Below are 21437 nucleotides of genomic sequence, written 5' to 3'. Positions count from 1 at the left end.
TCAATCGAGTTATATGTCTTACGTGTTGTGTCCCAACATTCTGCAGGCAACTGTTGCCTCTTCAACTCCAAACCCAGAGTAGAGGACTCTTCCCCACTGTCCGCTATAGTACAGCTCCAGAACACCTGGCATGTTGGTGGTGGAGACAAGTCTTGCCGCTGTAGCCTCTGAGGAAGACATGATGATGACATTATTTGGACAAATGTGTAGGTATCACTTGTTGGTTTGACTCCAGAAACTGTATACGTGTCAATCCCAACGCCGTTGATTCGTTAATGAACACATACTCATAATATCGACGGCAACGTTCAAAGGGCCCTTTCCCCAGCTGTTTTACATGACCATATGAATTTATGTTCATCATTGCATATACATCCATGTTCACAGAAATTGGCATTCTGAATTGGGCAAACTGTAAACACGATATTAACTTTTGTGTTTCACCACTCTTAAATATTCTTGTATTGAAGTTCCCGAAACACTACGGCCATCAAGTTGGCCTTACTAATGCATATTTACTATATTCTGATTTTGAGATTTTTTACTTCTCCGGTGAATGCGAAGACCGGTTTTAAATAAAAGCTTGTCTATAATGACAAGTAACCATTGTAGGATTCCTACAATATCATAGGCGCACGTTGTTTATGAATCACTAACTGGACAGGTAATGGAAGAAAGTGTTCGCAATTACGGTAGTATCCAACCGATGTTACCTGCCAAAAACTTCATTTGCAAATATTTGTCTAGTACCTCAGGTTCCCACCAGCAATACGTCGGCCTACAAAGGAGTGTGAGCAAACATCCACTGATCGATACTTCAATCAGCCATCCATAGCATACCTTCAGGAAATGAAAAACACTCGACACCAACAGCTTCAGAGTCGAAACAGTTATTCACCCCCCAGGGCCTGTGCTTGCAGTCCTTTAGATGTGTGTTCTGCAGCGTGCAGTCCACATCATCCAGCCACATTTTAATGGAACTGGTTTTATCGAGGTCCTTACCCCCTCTGTAAAGATAGGAAGAAAAGATACATTTGCAAATCTAATACTTTTTCATCTAAATTAAATATTAGAGGAGTCATGGGTGGTGCAGATCCTATATATATATATATATACATATATATATATATATATATAATATACTACTATAACTTTCGTGAAACCCATGAAGATAAATCTGGCACTGAAAATATATATTCATCTATTCTATCAATGTGCACTCGAGTTTTCTTAATTTTAAAATCACTTAATATGAAAATATTATTTAATTATTAAAATATTATTAAAAGATAATTATTAAGATAATTACTTAATTTAAAAAACGACGCTTTGAGCAATATTCCAGCAATATCACAGCAGGGACGCCAGAAATGGATTTCACACATCGTTCCCACATAGGGAATCGAACCCGGACCTTCGGCGTGACACACCACCGCTTTAACCACTAGGCTACCCCACCACCCTGGTTTTAAGGGGCTTGATCTACGGTCATATTACAATCTCAACCTGACGGGTACAAACAAGCACCACACTTGCCACAAACTGTGTCAGGACCAAACACCCTCTCAGTGATGTCTCATTTTACACCGCGACTCAAAACCGTACTATTATCATTTTAATACAAGTGCATTGATGTGTAATTTGCATTACTTAAGATCCCTGTAATAAATAACTATAAGGTACAGAGAATTCAAGATATAATATTACAAATGTGCCGATCTTGCAGATCTTACCCATCTTTATACATGCTATGTCTTAATCTGTTTGAGATAATAAATATATGGACACAGAGCATCCCTGTGATAATTACACTCAAGGTAGACAATTCAATATATAATATGACAAATCTGCACAGCACCGATGTACAATACATGCTATTTTCATCTGTTTGAGAAACCCAGAAAATAAACTGATATTGTCTGTGTTTTTTAACTTATCCTAAGTTAATAATCCTTGGTTGATGGATTAAGTTAAGGGTAATCTCTTAATTAACTGATTTGGGTAAAATAGACATTTAACTAACACTCACTGGTATCCGAGAGCTCTGCAAACCACGGAAGCCTCTACCTGCCCAAAGCCATCATCACACACTGTTCCCCAGCTACCGGAGTGGAGTACCTGCAGGAGTCCACTTTTGTAGCTTGTCAGCTTCATGGTTATGTCACCTAGTGAAGCAGTACGACGAAAAACATTAAATTTTCTGTTCAGATTCGTGTAGAAAGGAACCACATAGGCTAACTTCTAGACAAATTATCTCACCTAGTAAAGCAACATAACGAGAAACATTAACTACTTTCTTGCCGCATCTTTAAATAAGTACTTGAGGTGACCACCAGATCCTGTAATCGCTGCAATACCCTTTCTTAGCACAGGCTGCATGGGTCGACCGATTCTGTGCAGAATTCTCCCCTATATTCATCTTGTAATGTGATGGTCACTTGAGTAAGACTAAGATCTGGATACCTGGAAGACTATTACAAGATACTGACGCTTGAAGTACAATGGCAGTTGACAGCCACATCAGCTGTGTGCTATCATGTTGAAACAACCACAGTTAACCATTCTTAGTGGGAGGGCATTATACACGTTCGAGGCCGAGATGTGGCCAAGGATCTAGAAGGGTCCGGGAATTTTGTAAAATTATATGCTCTCAGATGCTATTTCCTGCTTTCGGAATGTGAATTGGCTCGATTTATGTAATCTCCAATATTGTATAAAATATATGTTTTCCCGCTACGTTTGACCAAATGGTTTCATGGTTGTTTTTTTAAATTGATCACAATTGTAGCATCTGTTCATAATGTTCTTAATTAAACTTTATAAATATGTTTAGACATATATGTATATATGCAAAACAGCTGTTTTGTTCAGTTCAGTATTAATATAAAATAGTTGTATTATTAAATTCAGTTGACAGTCCAGTGATGGTTAGTGAAATTTACATCATACCAAGAGAGATGCGAGTGGGTGTTACATAATGACGGAGCACTACATGGTCGTGAGACCACGTGTTTGGTACAGATTGAGTTGTAGCACTTTACAGTTAGGCTAATTTTATCCATGTTTAAACCTCAAGAATACATGATATCTTCAGGTTTGTTCAATATTTTGGAGTCATGTGGATTGAATGCAATCCTTCTTTCTGATTAAGTCTTTTGTTTGTTAATTATCATTAGGTATTGCAAAATATGTCTTCAGTTCATAGGGTTCCGGTTTGTCTATGTCATGATCATTGCTTATATGTAATTAGCTGTATCATTCTGGTACCAATCATCTGTCTGATGGGCTGTCCGCCATCTTTGCGTCTTTGGATTTCGGGGGGCAGGCGCTCTACACTATAGATTTCCAGTCACTAAAGGTGGATCACCTTGCTAATGTCCATGGGATTTGCGCATGTAGGATACCTCTGTCTGTCGACCTGTCGATTGCCGTTTTAACGAAAACGTTCATTATGACGTCGGCAGACACGTCATCTTCCATCTCTGCACTGGAACAGACTCTCAGACTCCCAGACCAGTTTCTCAGCGACGATGCCTGTGGGGTGTTATTCCCACGCAAACGTTGTCGTGCATGCAAACGTCTCAATGCAAGAACAAATACCGATCTTCTGGACACAAGATTCGGGGTAGAATTGGTCTTCAGCAACACATGCTTGTCGTAAGAGGCGACTAACGGGCTTGGTGCTGAGGCTCGTGAAGGTCGGTAGATCGATACTCCCGCTGTTGATCACTGGCTTGGCTGGTCCAGACTCGATTATGTACAGACCACCGTCATATAGGATTTTTTGTGTTTTTTTAAATTTATTCCAACAAATCAGGTTACAAGCAGGGGTGAAATCATTGACAATGGATACAAATGAGTAGCAAATGAGTAACAGTTCTGAGTTCAAACAATCAATGACAATGTTCACATACAAATGGGTGTTAACACAAGTAGGCCTTACAAACAGGGTTAAGTTGTGATTGGATAACAAATCACTGTCAAAGTGAATGAATAATGTTACAGGGTTATGGCAAATACGTTCAAAGCGAATGTCACAGACATCATTGTATGGAAGTGTGATTTTAAAAAAAATATAAAATTAAATGGATAAGAACTATACAGCCAAAGCATATAGACACAAAGCATTTAGACACAAAGCATATAGACACAAAGCGTATAGACACAAAGCATATAGACACAAAGCGTATAGACACAAAGCGTATAGACACAAAGCATATAGACACAAAGCATACAGACACAAAGCATATAGACACAAAGCGTATAGACACAAAGCATATAGACACAAAGCATATAGACACAAAGCGTACAGACACAAAGCATATAGACACAAAGCATATAGACACAAAGCATATAGACACAAAGCATACAGACACAAAGCATATAGACACAAAGCGTATAGACACAAAGCGTATAGACACAAAGCATATAGACACAAAGCATACAGACACAAAGCCAGTATAGACACAAAGCATATAGACATAAAGCATACAGACACAAAGCGTATAGACACAAAGCATATAGACACAAAGCATATAGACACAAAGCATACAGACACAAAGCATACAGACACAAAGCGTATAGACACAAAGCATATAGACACAAAGCATACAGACACAAAGCGTATAGACACAAAAGCATATAGACACAAAGCATATAGACACAAAGCAAAGCATACAGACACAAAGCTGCATAGGACACAAAGCATATAGACACAAAGCATATAGACACAAAGCATACAGACACAAAGCATATAGACACAAAGCATATAGACACAAAGCATATAGACACAAAGCATATAGACACAAAGCATATAGACACAAAGCATATAGACACAAAGCATATAGACACAAACCATACAGACACAAAAGCGTATAGACACAAAGCATATAGACACAAAGCATATAGACACAAAGCATATAGACACAAAGCGTATCATAAGAATGATCAAACCGAGGTAAAATGTTTTTGAAAGACATAAAGTCAGGTGATTTCTTCATAGATGTCTGACAGAGAAAGCCTTTTTAATTTAAACGCAGCCCCTTTATTATTCTTGCGAGCAATGAATTTTTCAATAAAGTATATCTGTTTGAAAATTTACAGTACTGTTTCAAATGAAAGGGTTGTTTTTTTAAGAATACTTAAGAATACATGTCTTTTACATAACAAGAGAAAGTGGTTAATTAACTTAAATTTGGCTGGGAAACCAAAAACAATAGCACAAGTGTCCACTTCTATTTCTTCATTGAGAAAAGTGTTCAAGTATAATTCCGCAGTCAACCAGAATTCTTTGACATGCTCGCATTCTAGAAACCACGTGATAAGCTTAGTTTTACAGAAGGAGCAAATATCCTCGTTCACTAGTTTCATCTGTTTTAGTTCATTTTAGGTGTAGATTATGCGATGTAAGAATATAAATTGGAATTCTAGTAGTTTCACATCCTTGGTGCAATACCTATAATGAAGAAATATATCTTTCAAGGGGGGAAAAAACACATTGAACCTCTCAACCCATTTGTTACACACAGGTGGAAACTCGTCACAAGCAATAATGTTATCGTAGAAAAATTTAGAACCCTTACCAGGTTTGAGAATGTCTGTTAGCTTATTACTAATCACCACATTTGAATTATTGATACTTGTTTGGTCATTGATACAATTTTTCCAACTAGGAGGAATGCAGCATAGTAATTTATGATAATCTAAAAACGTGCCGCTAATATCAAAAACATTCTTCAGTTCAGCAAAAGGCACTAAACCACTATTGCTACCTATGTCTTTTACAAAATACATTCCTTTACTATACCATTGTTTAATCAAAAATGTTTAATATTTAGAATGATGATTGAGCCATAAGGGTTGGGACAAAATATCGTTAATATTAGGAGAAATTTCTTTTTCTATTCTTACATTGTTTGCCCAAGCCTTCAAAACACTCTGCCAATAAGCGTTCTTACAGTGAATATGAGTATCAACATTGGCACCTAGTGTGAATATTTCATCTATACGAAAGTTACTTGGGTTCTTGAAATTAGGACTTTGAATACATCTTCTTAAATGTGATAACCTCAAGGCTTGAATAAATGCATTAATATCAATCTTGATGAGACCGCCTTCTTCATATTTCCTAACCATACATGTTCTCTTTATCTTATCTGGTTTCCCATTCCAAAAAACTTGAAAAAAGTTCTGTTTAGGTCATTAATAAATGTTTGAGGGGGATTCGAAAGAGAAGAGAAAATATGCACTAAGGTAGAGAGGGCTAAAGTCTTAATCACAGTTACTTTTCTAATTAGAGTTAAAGATCTATGCTTCCATGAAGCCAAGATTTTATTTATTGTTCCCATTCGCTTTTTTGTATTTATTACCAAGAGGTCTTGCAAACTTGGATTTAGTGTAATGCCAAGGATTCCAAAGTTGCCAGAGTGCCAAGCAAGGTCAAGGCTTTCACATAACTTTAACCTGTTACCTGCCATAGAGCCAATCCAGATAGCTTTAGTCTTTTCAATGTTCATTTTGAGTCCAGACATTTGATAAAACATATTCATTGTTTCCATAGCTGCATTCAGACTAGCCTCGGAGCCATCAAGAAAAAGTTGAGTATCATCGGCATATTGGCCTAGGATATACTCTTGGCCATTCAGTAATATACCTGTGATGTCTTTATTTTGTCGGATAATATAACCTAGAATTTCTGCTACAAATAAAATTAAATAGGGTGATATTGGGTCACCTTGTCTACAGCCTCGTTCATTTATAAAAGATGAAGACATATGTCCATTTTGTACAATGTAAGAGCTAGCATTTTTGGATAAGATTGAGATCCATTTTCTAAAGTTTGATCTAAAACCAATTTTTTTCCAAAACCAGCATAATAAAGTCTTTAGAGACACTATCAAAGGCCTTTTTCAAATTCTATGAGGAGTAACATTCCACGTTTATTAATCAACTTGAGTTCAAACATAATATCATATAGCAACCTAATGTTATCACTGATACATCTACCTGGCATGAAACCTGTTTGGTTCGGTGTGGATAAGATGAGGAAGAGTTTTCTTTATTCTGTTAGTTAAACATGTACTGATTATTTTATACACCGAGTTCAAGAGAGAAATAGGTCTCCAGTTTTTAAGGTATTTCCTATTTTTATTAGATTTGGGGATACATGTAATAACACCTCTGTTCATTGTGATGGGTAGCAAATTAGTTTCATAAACAGCGTTAATATATCTGAATACCCATATGTTTAGTTCTTTCCAAAAGAAATTGAAAAAATCTATAGGAAATCCAACTTGGCCTGGACTTTTATTGTTTTTCATAGATTTAACTGCACAGGTTATTTCTTTAAGATCAAATTGATTTTCCAGTTCTTCATTGAGCAGCTTATCAAGTTTAGGAACGGTAATAGAGTTCAAAAACTTTTATTTTCAATATTTATGTCACCGGATGATTTTATATAAATTTTCATAATACGTTTTCTGCTCAGTGAGTATTTCACTACCATCTATGATTTCATCTCCATTGTCTCCCATAAGCGCATTGATCAATTTAGTAGTGTAGTGTCGATTCTCAAAGTGGCAAAAATACTTGGTAGGCTTTTCCCTTCAACATACCATTGGGTCCTAGTCCTAAAAATCTTTTTCTTTGACCTAGGTTTATTTCATACTTTCCAATTTGAGTTTATTGGGTGACAGAGAGGTAAAAAGCTGTTCATCAATTGCCTGAAAATTACTTCATATTTCATCCTCCTTTTCCCTAATTATGGTTTCAAACTCTAAGGTATCTTTATTTGACTTCTTTTTATGGTAAGTACCATAAGATATGGTTTTCGATCTAACTTTCATAGGAAAAGTCTCACTAAGTGAGATCACTAAGGCTTAACTCTAAATCTTTGTCATCAATGCGTTTCAAATCCTATAAATTAAGTTTGCTCTAAGCATATTCTTGTTTAGTTTCATGAAGACTTTTTCTAACTATATCAGTATATTCATTAATTATCAGCGGTGATGTATTGAATTTCCAGTAGCTTTTTCCTCTAGTCTTAAATAAAGAGTTGAAAAGAGTTAGTGTGATAGCTGAAAGATCAGATTTGTATCCTGGGAGAATGTCAGAGGATTTGCAATATCTCTAGAAAAACTAGGAAAAAATCAAGTCTTGTCTGTTAGCTTATTACTAATCACCACATTTGAATTATTGATACTTGTTTGGTCATTGATACAATTTTTCCAACTAGGAGGAATGCAGCATAGTAATTTATGATAATCTAAAAACGTGCCGCTAATATCAAAAACATTCTTCAGTTCAGCAAAAGGCACTAAACCACTATTGCTACCTATGTCTTTTACAAAATACATTCCTTTACTATACCATTGTTTAATCAAAAATGTTTAATATTTAGAATGATGATTGAGCCATAAGGGTTGGGACAAAATATCGTTAATATTAGGAGAAATTTCTTTTTCTATTCTTACATTGTTTGCCCAAGCCTTCAAAACACTCTGCCAATAAGCGTTCTTACAGTGAATATGAGTATCAACATTGGCACCTAGTGTGAATATTTCATCTATACGAAAGTTACTTGGGTTCTTGAAATTAGGACTTTGAATACATCTTCTTAAATGTGATAACCTCAAGGCTTGAATAAATGCATTAATATCAATCTTGATGAGACCGCCTTCTTCATATTTCCTAACCATACATGTTCTCTTTATCTTATCTGGTTTCCCATTCCAAAAAACTTGAAAAAAGTTCTGTTTAGGTCATTAATAAATGTTTGAGGGGGATTCGAAAGAGAAGAGAAAATATGCACTAAGGTAGAGAGGGCTAAAGTCTTAATCACAGTTACTTTCTAATTAGAGTTAAAGATCTATGCTTCCATGAAGCCAAGATTTTATTTATTGTTCCCATTCGCTTTTTGTATTAATACCCAGAGGTCTTGCAAACTTGGATTTAGTGTAATGCCAAGGATTCCAAAGTTGCCAGAGTGCCAAGCAAGGTCAAGGCTTTCACATACCTTTAACCTGTTACCTGCCATAGAGCCAATCCAGATAGCTTTAGTCTTTTCAATGTTCATTTTGAGTCCAGACATTTGATAAAACATATTCATTGTTTCCAGAGCTGCATTCAGACTAGCCTCGGAGCCATCAAAGAAAAAGTTGAGTATCATCGGCATATTGGCCTAGGATATACTCTTTGGCCATTCAGTAATATACCTGTGATGTCTTTATTTTGTCGGATAATATTACCTAGAATTTCTGCTACAAATAAAATTAAATAGGGTGATATTGGGTCACCTTGTCTACAGCCTCGTTCATTTATAAAGATGAAGACATATGTCCATTTTGTACAATGTAAGAGCTAGCATTTTTGGATAAGATTGAGATCCATTTTCTAAAGTTTGATCTAAAACCAATTTTTTTCCAAAACCAGCATAATAAAGTCTTTAGAGACACTATCAAAGGCCTTTTTCAAATTCTATGAGGAGTAACATTCCACGTTTATTAATCAACTTGAGTTCAAACATAATATCATATAGCAACCTAATGTTATCACTGATACATCTACCTGGTATGAAACCTGTTGGTTCGTGTGGATAAGATGAGGAAGAGTTTTCTTTATTCTGATAGTTAAACAAGTACTGATTATTTTATACACCGAGTTCAAGAGAGAAATAGGTCTCCAGTTTTTAAGGTATTTCCTATATTTATTAGATTTGGGGATACATGTAATAACACCTCTGTTCATTGTAATGGGTACCAAATTAGTTTTAGAAACAGCGTTAATATATCTGAATACCCATATGTTTAGTTCTTTCCAAAAGAAATTGAAAAAATCTATAGGAAATCCAACTTGGCCTGGACTTTTATTGTTTTTCATAGATTTAACTGCACAGGTTATTTCTTTAAGATCAAATTGATTTTCCATGTTCTTCATTGAGCAGCTTATCAAGTTTAGGAACGGTAACAGAGTTCAGAAACTTTTTATTTTCAATATTTATGTCACCGGATGATATTTATAAATTTTCATAATACGTTTTCTGCTCAGTGAGTATTTCACTACCATCTAAGATTTCATCTCCATTGTCTCCCATAGGCGCATCGATCATTTTAGTGGTGTAGTGTCGACTCTCAAGGTGGCATAAATACTTGGTAGGCTTTTCCCCTTCAACATACCATTGGGTCCTAGTCCTAAAATCTTTTCCTTTGACCTAGGTTTATTTCATACTTTCCAATTTGAGTTTTTTAGCTGACAGAGAGGTAAAAAGCTGTTCATCAATTGCCTGAAAATTACTTCATATTTCATCCTCCTTTTCCCTAATTATGGTTTCAAACTCTAAGGTATCTTTATTTGACTTCTTTTTATGGTAAGTACCATAAGATATGGTTTTCGATCTAACTTTCATAAGAAAAGTCTCTAAGAAAAGTGTATCACTAAGGCTTAACTCTAAATCTTTATCATCAATGCGTTTCAAATCCTCTAAATTAAGTTTGCTCTAAGCATATTCTTGTTTAGTTTCATGAAGACTTTTTCAAACTATATCAGTATATTCATTAATTCTCAACGGTGATGTATTGAATTTCCAGTAGCTTTTCCTCTAGACTTACATAAAGAGTTGAAAAGAGTTAGTGTGATAGCTGAAAGATCAGATTTGTATCCTGGGAGAATGTCAGAGGATTTGCAATACCTCTAGAAAAAACTAGGAAAAAATCAAGTCTTGATTGTTGTCTAGGATTTTTCTTCCACCAAGTACATTTCTTGGAAAAGGGATTACGTTCTCTCCAAATATCCACTAAGTCATGCTTCTCAACGTTGTCAAGTACTTCTTTATGGGCTTTAGGATTATTGGTGGATTTATAGTTCTCAAGGTCTACTAATGGATTTTGTACCAGGTTCCAGTCGCCACATATTACCAAAAATTGGTTGTCAAAGTCATCAATGTTATCGAATAAAGATTTGTAAAAAGTGGGGTTATCACTGTAGGGTCAATAAATATTGGCTAAAGTCAATTTTATACCATCAATAGTAGTGTCAGCAATTATAAAGTTACCTTGATCATCTTCCTTAAATTTATGGATCTGAATTTCAATATTGTTATTAAATGAAATAGCAATACCCCTTGCATTGGACTTAAAAGGTGCAATAATACTTTGAAGGCCCCACTCATTTCTCATAATAGATTCTAACTCATGGGAAATGTGAATATCCTGAAGACAGATTTATGAGCAATTTCTTTTCCACCAGATGTTCATAATTTCTTTCCGTTTCTGTTTTTCGGCTAGGCCCCTAAAGCTAACAGAGGCTATTTTGATATTACTACTCATTAAAATCACGTAATTGGAACATAGTTAGATGGAAGTTGAGATGAGATAACCTGAGATGCTGGGTTTTGCAATATTAGAACCAAACAAGAAAGTAAACAAGTGTATAAAAGCAAAAAAATGCTGCCGGAGTGGTGTACCAAACCATCTGAGGATGTATAGTACTGGATGAAAATATGACCTACACAATAGACCTAGTTGGCAGATCAACCCTACACAATAATATGGTGTATGTGTGGTATTGGAGTGAATTACAAATCAGCTTATAGTCACAATAACCTGTACATAAACAGGTATACATACACTAATTATGATAATGAATTGTATGAAGATATGACCTACACAACATACCTAAAAGGGTTATTAGAACTTATATCTGGTATTGGGATGAGTCACCGCTCAGTTTAACTGAAAAGGTCAGTAGTCACCAGAGCCTGTTGATAAACAGGCGTACACAACCCAAATACAAAGGGTGATAAATCTTGTCACGTGCACCTAAAAGGTGGCATAAATTACTTATGTCGGTAAAGTATAACAATATGGCCCAGTTCGTACGCTCTCAAGAGAGCTAATTGAAAATATGACTTGCGCAACAAACCTAGGTGTGAGATCAACACAGCATGTTAATAAGGTTTATATCTGGCAATGGGACAATTCACATATCAGTATGATAAAAACGTGTTCAGGTCATCGAAGCCCGTACATAAACAGGCGTACATGGGAAGTATGACCTACACAGCAGACCTTGTTGTAGGATCAACAAAACAGGGTAATATAGCTTATAATGGGATGGGATGATTTACGCATGAATGTAATTGAAAAAGGCATATAGGCAGCATGGCCCGTACATAATCAAGCAGCGTACACAACCCGAAAGCAGAATGTCACCAGTCTTATCACGAGCACCTAAAAGGTAGCTTAACTTACATACATTGCTAAAGTATATAAATGTGGCATTATTCGTACGCTGTCAAAAAATTTTGATTCAAAATATGACCTACAAAACTGACCTGTTGTACGATCGACATCACACGGCATTATCATGATTATGCTTTATGTCTGGTAATGGGATGAGACGCAGACCAATGTGATAAAAAAGGCTATAGCCTGTACATAAACATACAAACACAAGCCAGATACAGACGTGAGACAGGTCTAAATAACGTGCACCTGATACATTTGATAAACGTCAATGTGGCACTAATCACACAATGGAATGCTTATAAAAACAAAAAGCTGAATACAGGATTGCTTGGTAGTGATAAGTCAACATGTCATCATACTTACACATTTACGTTTCGCAGATCCCTCGTGCCGCTAGTTATGTAAACAAACCCACTCACTTCCGGGATAAACACAAGAAGTGGTATGTCACGTGAGAGTCACGTGATGAGTCATGTGATATTGTTCTCAGGTTAGTAGTGATCCGGGGCAGACGGTGAATTGCTACAAAGTCCCTGTCTTCCGCGTTAAGAATGTGAATGGACTTTAAGAGTTCCAGACTCGCTGGTTCTGCATCTCGTTCGTCAGGGAGTCCGTACATAAGCAGGTTAGACTTACACGTATACAGTCAGCTCTCGTTAATCCGACACTCATTAATCCGACAATCACGTTAATCCGACAAAAAATTAGGGAACCATTTAAAACAGTGATAATTACTCTCGTTAATCCGACATTCTCGCATTCCGTCTCCGACACACCAATCTAGCAACTGATTATTGTAAATACATTGTAAAAACATTTGTTAATCCGACAATCGATGATCCGACTGTATACAAACAATCACACGTGAGTGGTGAACATCACACTTGTTAATTAGGAACACAGGATAACTAATTGAGACGATTTAATCAAGAAATAACAGTTGAGCGAGCTGTATAAAATGTTTACAACTGACATGAGTTTTCATCACAAGATGTTTGTCACGAGTACACCACCTGCTAAGCGACCCCTTGTAGAAGTTACGCCATTGATCAAGAAAGAAATCTCCTTTTGAAGAAAGACAAACCCCAGACAACACAACAAGAAGTCTTTTTGCTGAGCAGAAGTTTGATGTGAAGATTGGACGATCAACCGTATCTTCCATCCTGAAGCAGTCTGCTTAGTATATCTCCTGTTCAAGTAGTTTCTTATCCATCGCTGAGCGATACTCGGCAAACTCGGATTTGAGCGCATTGATGTCGTCACGGTTGTCTTTAGTTTCTGCTGAATTAAACTCAGTAGTTGTAAGCAGCTCCCCCATTTTCCCCTGTAGTGCGACAATTTCACTTTTAATGTTATCGTTTATCTCTGCCGTATGTTCCTTGAACATTTGAGCTATGAACAGTTTCATGTCCTCGAGACCGGCCGGGTCTGTGATGGCGGCCGCCATGCTTGATCCAGATTTCGCACGTGAAGACGGGTAGGAGTCGTTTTTCTCGTAAGTTTGGCTGTCTTGAGATTACGTCGCCAGTCTCTGTTTCGTGAGTTGTCTTACTAGGCTCGGTCCCTTTACTCCTCGAAGACATTCGTGTAGAGGTCATTTTGGGCGGTAATTTGATGGTTTGGGTGGGAGAGAAAATATAGCAGACCATGTGGTGTAGCAGCGCCACCGGAAGTCTGATCACCGTCATATAGTTGGAATATTGCTGAGTGTGTTTTAAACAACAAACGAACAAATCCTAAGTCAAGCTGATCAGGACGTGCAACCGAGACAGTGGAGGTATACATGGATAGTATGTTGTGTCTAAACAAGTAACTTTCCGTGCTTCTTTAATCACAAGGGATACATACTTGATACATCGAGTGAGTCATATTTTTACATAATATTTGTGTGAGGGAATTGTCAAATGAAGATAAAAAAGTAACCTGAAACTGTGCCATCTAAAATTTCCTCTGGGTCTTTGTGAGTTTTAAATTTCCTTCAAAAAGCATACTTTTCCATTCACGAATTTCATTCAAACACACTTTCCGGTCCCGTGCAATAACATTTATGTTTTTGCGACAACAAATGTTAAAACATCCTCAAAAACCGAGCGATCAATAGAATCATTGAAAATCTTAAATAAAATTCTGCCTTGATTCAGATTGTAATGATCAGCCAAGGTGGAACCCACGCGGACAAGAAAATGGTTGTCACTTAAAACCTTCAATATAAACTGAGGCCAACGGCCTCGCTGTCCAAAGTAATGTGAATTCTTATAATACCGTATTTCCCCCCTTAGTAACGTATGCATCCGTACAACAAAACAGACAAACACTGCATGTTGTTTGCTAATTATGACATTTTTGACAAATGATTCTAAGTGCTCTACATGATCGATGGCACTTCTGATTTTGGTATGCATCAAGCAACCACCCACCCTTGCTCAGAAATGAGATGTTTTTGCAAACATTTTATGTTTTACGGACAAAAACCTTTTGTTTTCTGTTTTGATTTTATTTTTGTTTCGTTTTTATTTTTGCGATGTTGTTCTTGACCATGTATACAATGTAAACAGTGACCGTGAACTATAGCTAAATGATTAAAAATCCTGCTGATATTCGAGTAAATACTTGTCAAGATAATAACAACTCACTTGGATCACATATGATGCCAACATCTTCCCTGTGTTGACAATTGTGGACGCCCCATGAATTGTGTGAACAGCTGGCCAAAGACGATTCTGTACCGGAGCAACTCACGTCATCCAACCAAATCTGCCCTCCTCCAAATCCGAAAGTTTGAATCGCCCTTGGTGTAACTCCGCTTTAATAAACGCACAAATTACATTAAAAATATTGTCTTTTTTGCCCCCAAATTGTCATCAAACTATGGGCTACAATTATGGGTCAGTACTACCTTAAAATTGTGTCCAACTATTGTCACACAGACCTCACCTACCTCAGTGTGTGACATAATTACTATACTCAGAAGCAAGATGTATTGTGACACACAGACAACAAATAGAATCAGTTTGAATCTTTTACATCCCGTAATGAAATGTTATTGCATGCAAAGACAAAAGTTTCATGGTATGTTAACGATCAAAAGTCCCAGGATAGTACATAAGACACAATGAGGCCACAAAAAACGTTGATGAAAGTCCTGGGAGAGATCATTCCATATGCGTGGAAGGATTTAAACGAATTCTTGCAGCGATGTTTGGAAAATTGACGTGAAAAATGTGGAATCATTTCAGACGTTTATCGGGTGATCAATCAAATCTGGCGAGAATTCTTCTCCACACACGTGTTCCCAATCGCAGGTGTTCACTGAAGACGTCGACATCCGGGCGTCAAATCGCTGTTGGACTTGGCGGCGGATGTCGTGGACGCGTAGACGTCGTCGTACGCTTTTCACAGATACACCTCTGGTGCCAGGTATGATAGGGGATGTGAAGGTTGCTGGCTGGAACTTGTTCGAATCCATCGATCTTGACGTGGGTCGTTACAGTTGGGCTGTCCCTACGGGAATGAATGTTGCGGCCAACGTAGACATCAGTACCAAACAGTATTATGGACGTTGAATTGATGTTATTGTTTCTGACTTCTGCACTTCTTAAGACTGCACTGAGCGGAATTAATGGTTACTGGACATATCATTTATGCTTCTTTGACATAATTTGTGCAATTCGAACACCTGTTATGTTGCGTTTCTTCGACCATGTTAGTACACTCATTCTCTGATTCAAATAAAAAAAATCATGAGATTACCATGTCACATTAACTTTTGCCCCTGAGCATACTATAACCTATCTTCTTGTCATCCATACCTCAGGGTAAGAAACGAGAGCCACTACAACAAAGGGTATCACTGTTATCGTTACATACCTCACTTATCTCCATTATACACTTACTTCTATGCTATGATATCTTACTATTGTCACACACCTATCTCAGGTGGTATTGTAACATTGTATCTTACTACAGCCATGCATGTCACGCTGACCTCAGTACATCATGTCACGACTGTCACAACATTGCGTGTTTACGTGGGCGTGAGTATGGTTTAACGCCACTTTTAGAAATATTCCAGGATTATCCAGCAAGGAACACCAGAAATGGACACCACATATTTTACCCATGTGAAGAATCGAACCCGGGTTTTCTGCGTGACGAGCCAACGCTTTAACCACTAGGCTACTCCACCGCCCCATTTAAGTTGGAGGTGATAACGCGCATATCTTAGTGCATCTATTTAATTTCATTTTCCTACGTAGGCTTTTTGTGTTCTTGTTACCACGAGCATTTCATGTTATTGCTGAATTGATTTACGAACTCCACAATAATACCTTCGTTATCTACAGGTAATGTTTGTCTCTCTGCAAATAGTTGTTTAACATCAATATTTTAATATCCTTTAAATAAACTGATGAGATATATTAAAATTGACTGTTTTTCGTGACGGAAATGTATTTAGGAACATCTCCCGGAACGCATCACCCACCTCATCATTTCAATGAAAAGGACCATTATGCTTCTGTGGAAACACAGTATGAAAGTACAGTATAAAAAATATATGCTCATACATACATCACTTCAATACGTTGGACATTAAGTCATGCCTCGACTCACGGCACCGAGCTATTGGGATGTTGCATGACAGTCACGTAACATGGGTTGCAGCACCATCACCATACATGACGTCACCAACAGGTCGGACTGCAGACAGGCCTAGGGACAGGGAGTCAACCACCCCCTAAGGACCATTTATGACACAGTAACTGATTCCTGTTGACGTCATACAACAACGCCTTACCCACCTCAGTATTATCGTCGACTCCGCCGATTCGGTATCAGAGCCTACCATTATGACGTTAACGTAACATCGACGTCGTTGTCATACATACGTCACCCACCCCGGGTACGTCAGTGACGAGCCGCTTCCAGTTGAACAAAGCTGATGGTCGAGTCACAGACAGCGTCGGAACGTAACGCACAGCACGTTGTTGTCATACATACGTTTGGCACCGAGAGGAAGACACCTTGGTGATAGAGGGATTAATGCCCGTCACACATTGATGTTGAGTTTGCGACCTGTGACGCTTCCTCCAGTAAACTGACTGTTGTCATAGGATAACATACGTCACACTGCTGTTGTTACCCATTACGTCAACAACAACGATTCCATTATGACGCAGTAACCTGACTGTTGTCATACATACGTCACCCACCTCATTAACGTCAAGCAATAAGCGACCATTATGATGCAGCAACTGATCACGTGATCATACATACGTCACCTGCACGACATTACGTCAAGAGGTGGAGGCTACTGATTATGACGCAGTAACTGACTGTTGTCATACATACGTCACCCACCTCGGCCATTAACGTCCTGTGAATAACGACCATTATGACACAAATTAACTGACTGTTGTCATACATACGTCACCCACGTCATTACGTCAAATTATATCACCATTATGACAACAGTAACTGACTGTTGTCATCACATACGTCACCCAAAAATCATTACGGACACACAAGGACCATTATGACACAGTATATTTACTGTTGTCATACATACGTCACCCACCACATTATGTCACACAAGGACCATTATGACACAGTAACTGACTGTTGTCATACATACGTCACCCACCTCATTACGTCACACAAGGACCATTATGACACAGTAACTGACTGTTGTCATACATACGTCACCCACCTCATTACGTCACACAAGGACCATTATGACACAGTAACTGACTGTTGTCATACATACGTCACCCACCTCATTACGTCACACAAGGACCATTATGACACAGTAACTGACTGTTGTCATCATGGTATAATATATATTATTTTACGAAAACTATTTTACACATGGCGTCTTACGATCGTCCTAGTTGTCTGCAGGCCACTTTAGCTTCATTGGCACCAAAGCCATCGTCACACACAGTACCCCATGTGCCGTTATAGTACACCTCAAGTCTCCCAACACCGTTGTCAAGTGGGGACACGAGTCGGATAGTCTGACCAAACACTGAAAAGTAAACCTAATCTGTCAATATTTAACAACACTGACAGATTACACAATGCCATTTAGAAAGTGGTCAAATGTTACATATGTTATATTTGGGATTACACTTTCTTAGTAAAGTACAAATTCTAGCTCTTTTTGAGTTGAGCCCCATCCGGGATTCGAGCTCACACCCTCAGAGTCAGGGACCTAATCGCAAGCACACAAAGTCAGACGCCTTACCCGCTCAGCTACCGCGACTTCCACAAAATATGGAAGTCGGATAACTGGTAGTCTAGACTGCAGAATTTGTGTACCTCTCTGATGCGTGTTAATTGGCACGGCTCCCATGGCCAAAAGCTATGATTACACAATGCCATTTAGAAAGTTGTCAAATGTAACATATGTTATATTTGGGATTACACTTTTTAATAAAGTACACATTCTAGTACCTTTTTGAGTTCGAACTCACACCCTCAAAGTCAGGAACCTAATCGTCAGCACACAAAGTCAGCCGCCTAAGAAAGTGTAATCCCAAAGATAACATATGTCACAGAAACACTTCTTTAGTAAATATATGACGTGACATATCCAAGCTGAAAAGTGAAACATTTGTCAATGTTTAAAGAAAAACAACGAGAAAACACGAATGTACAGCTATCAATGACAGAACCGCATGTGTGAATAAATTACGTGAAATATTCAAACTGAATGCGAAAGATTTTGGTTTTTGTTTGGTTTTGTTCTAATGTTGGTTTTGTTAAGTTTTTTTTTTTAAGTTTGTTTGGTTTTTGTGTGTGTGTGTGTGTGCGTGCGCGTGTGTGTGTGTGTGTGTGTGCGCGTGCGTGCGTGCGTGCGTGCATGTAGACCGGGTTGATAACGTGCTGTGACTAACACAAGAACAATGCAGGACATGCTTAGTAAAGCTGTGACAGCTGTGTTGATGTATATAAATAATCCTCAAACATTCTTTTTCACACTGAGTCGTTGCGCCAAGTCTCACGACGTTAAAACTGGAGTTAACCCTCACGTCATTAACCCTTTTTCACGTCACTGGAGTTACCCCTTGCGTCACTGGAGTTACCCTTTCACGTCACTGGAGTTAAACGTCACTGGAGTTACCACTTTTCAAGTCACTGGAGTTAACCCTTTTCACGTCACTGGAGTTACCCCTTTCACTTCATAACAAAACGAAAAGTAACATACTTAACCGGCAAAACCGTGTATTCATGGAAATACATATGACGGGTTATGACGTCATAATGCTAGGAAGTGACTTCCGCTCGAGTGAATTAATTGGAGTACTTACTTTGATAGAATAACGGGTCACACAAGGATGTATGAAGGATGGAGCTTTTTTATCAATACTAAAGTAAAGGTGATTTTTACACAATTTTATAAATTAAACGTACAATGACTTCCAAAGGGTATGAAGAGGTTAGGACCTCCTGGTGTTAAGAATTGTATTGTAGGTTAAATGTATTCAGTGACATAGGGAGGATTATTTATCAGTTGTAAAACAAAGATTTGTACAACGAACACTTGTCAAATGTCAGTCCTCCAACAATGCATTAAGTGAGTGAGTGAGTTTAGTTTTATCTCGCACTCAGTAATAACCCAGCTATATGGTCTGTAAAACATCAAGTCTGGACCAACTGCGCTCTGATATTTTGATATATTAGTCTAACGTTTGCTGTGTGAACACTCGAGTCGGCAAACTCATAAAATAATTGAATAATAATCACAGACCACTAAGCTGAACCTGAAGGTCACACACACACACCTGGGCTGGAAGGGGAGGGTGGGGCTCAACAATCGACTAGGTCACACAAAGGTCACACCTATGTTACGTCATAACACAAAATGGCGGATATGGGTCTAAACCATCCCATGACGATGTTTCATTTATAGCGATGCCAATTAGTGATTTTTGTATTTTTACCCCTCTAGAGTACATGTGATCTTTAACGCCCTTACTGTGATTTGTTTGGTACTTGTGGTAGGCACAACATTAATTGTTTAATGGCTTTTGTTGGGGGTTGGGGCGGAGGTGTATTGGGGATTGCAATTAAGTTACTAGTTTGCTGCTGGTGGCGAATGTTTTGTTTGGATAGACTCTACTATTGGGTATGTTTAGGCATGTTTCCGGTAATATTTAGAGCTGCTTTGCATGGCTGATCGGCGTGTTCGTTTCCAAACACTTCAACGTCTGCATTCATGCACTAGTTTCAGATCTGGCATAGTTTGGGTTTAAAGTTTGATTTATTATTTAAGGTTGAATTTTGCTATTTTTCTTTTGAATAGGTGAGTAAATTTGCCAATCGTAGCATCTTATTGTGGTGTTTGACTAGCGGGTTGTGTAGCGTGGGTTTGATGCCCATCAATTCAGCCGTAAATAATGTCTGGCTGGCTGGTAGTCTATGTGGTTTGGAATATGTGGATACCGATGCCTGTGTGTGAACAGTGCTAAAACACTGTGTCTTAAATGCATCCAACTGCTGCACCTTCTTCAGTCATCCATGTCAGCAGCTTTGCATTTCTGCGTTGGCAAAACTTACCCACGTCTGGTATCATGACATGGCTTCAAACCCGGACTGACATCGATTCCAGTCGTAGTTCCATATACCACTGTATTCCAATTGTACTTTCTTTAGTATTTTCAGATGTAATGGAATTGTGAGTGTTGCGTTTTTAAAGTATTTCAGTATAGTTAATACGGCTCAATTCAACAAATGGGTCTATGGGGCTCTACATCGACTTAACATCATGATAAGTGAATGAAATAAGCACCTACCACTGACAGTCAGCGCAGATAGAAACATCAAATGAATCTCAAACCTCTTGCCCATGGTCGCCAGGTTGTACAGGTGGATCATAATATCCCGATTTGTTCTTCACCTTAATATCCCCTGATCACAGCTCAGTAAGCAGTGACTTCACAGTATTTGTCTATTTAAGTATAGAACTTCCTGGTTGAGCCACACAGGGTACAAGGAGGTTTATCTGTGATATACTGCCGCTGCCTTGTCGAACAGTAATCTTGACAAGATGATTTATCCACGAAACTGTCACACACCCGGATAATGTGAGATACGCGACGATCCGGGTTAGAATAAGTCTTCACCAACACATGCTTGAAGAAAGACTCGACTGTAGTCTGTATGCGGTGAAAACGTACCGATGAATTTCACTTT

At 38.0% G+C, this 21437-nt stretch overlaps 2 protein-coding genes across 3 annotated transcripts in view; both read right to left on the bottom strand.

Annotated features, from left to right (window-relative positions):
- The window catches only part of LOC124265962 (deleted in malignant brain tumors 1 protein-like), a 38489-nt gene extending 38359 nt beyond the window's left edge, over window positions 1–130 (bottom strand). For both annotated transcript variants that reach the window (XM_046700784.1, XM_046700782.1), the window contains exon 1: window positions 23–130. In XM_046700784.1, coding sequence (XP_046556740.1) covers window positions 23–39 — 17 coding nt within the window. In that variant the 5' untranslated portion in view covers window positions 40–130. The remainder of the gene's footprint in view (window positions 1–22) is intronic.
- On the bottom strand, window positions 62–21092 carry LOC124265969 (scavenger receptor cysteine-rich type 1 protein M130-like). The gene is made up of 7 exons (XM_046700792.1): window positions 21038–21092; window positions 18120–18267; window positions 14876–15045; window positions 2030–2165; window positions 841–1007; window positions 98–167; window positions 62–65 (listed from the first exon to the last, which is right to left on the bottom strand). Exons 1-7 carry the CDS (start codon window positions 21090–21092, stop codon window positions 62–64), a joined length of 750 nt encoding a protein of 249 aa, XP_046556748.1.
- Window positions 21093–21437: the final 345 nt, after the last annotated feature.

This window comes from Haliotis rubra, unplaced genomic scaffold (assembly GCF_003918875.1).
Source record: "Haliotis rubra isolate DU_JTF1 unplaced genomic scaffold, ASM391887v1 Scf1222, whole genome shotgun sequence".
Classification (NCBI taxonomy): domain Eukaryota; kingdom Metazoa; phylum Mollusca; class Gastropoda; order Lepetellida; family Haliotidae; genus Haliotis; species Haliotis rubra.
Note: the sequence above shows the minus strand (reverse complement) of the source record. Positions and strands in the feature narration are given on the sequence as shown.

Bases quoted from the DNA above. Each gene is read 5' to 3' on its own strand.
- LOC124265969 (XM_046700792.1), bottom strand. From the start codon at position 21,092: ATGGGCAAGAGGTTTGAGATTCATTTGATGTTTCTATCTGCGCTGACT. The intron at 1,008-2,029 runs GTGAGTGTTAGT...CTATCTTTACAG, and splicing joins TGCAGAGCTCTCGGATACCA to AGGGGGTAAGGACCTCGATA. The intron at 168-840 runs GTATGCTATGGA...TGTCTTCCTCAG, and splicing joins GTGTTTTTCATTTCCTGAAG to AGGCTACAGCGGCAAGACTT.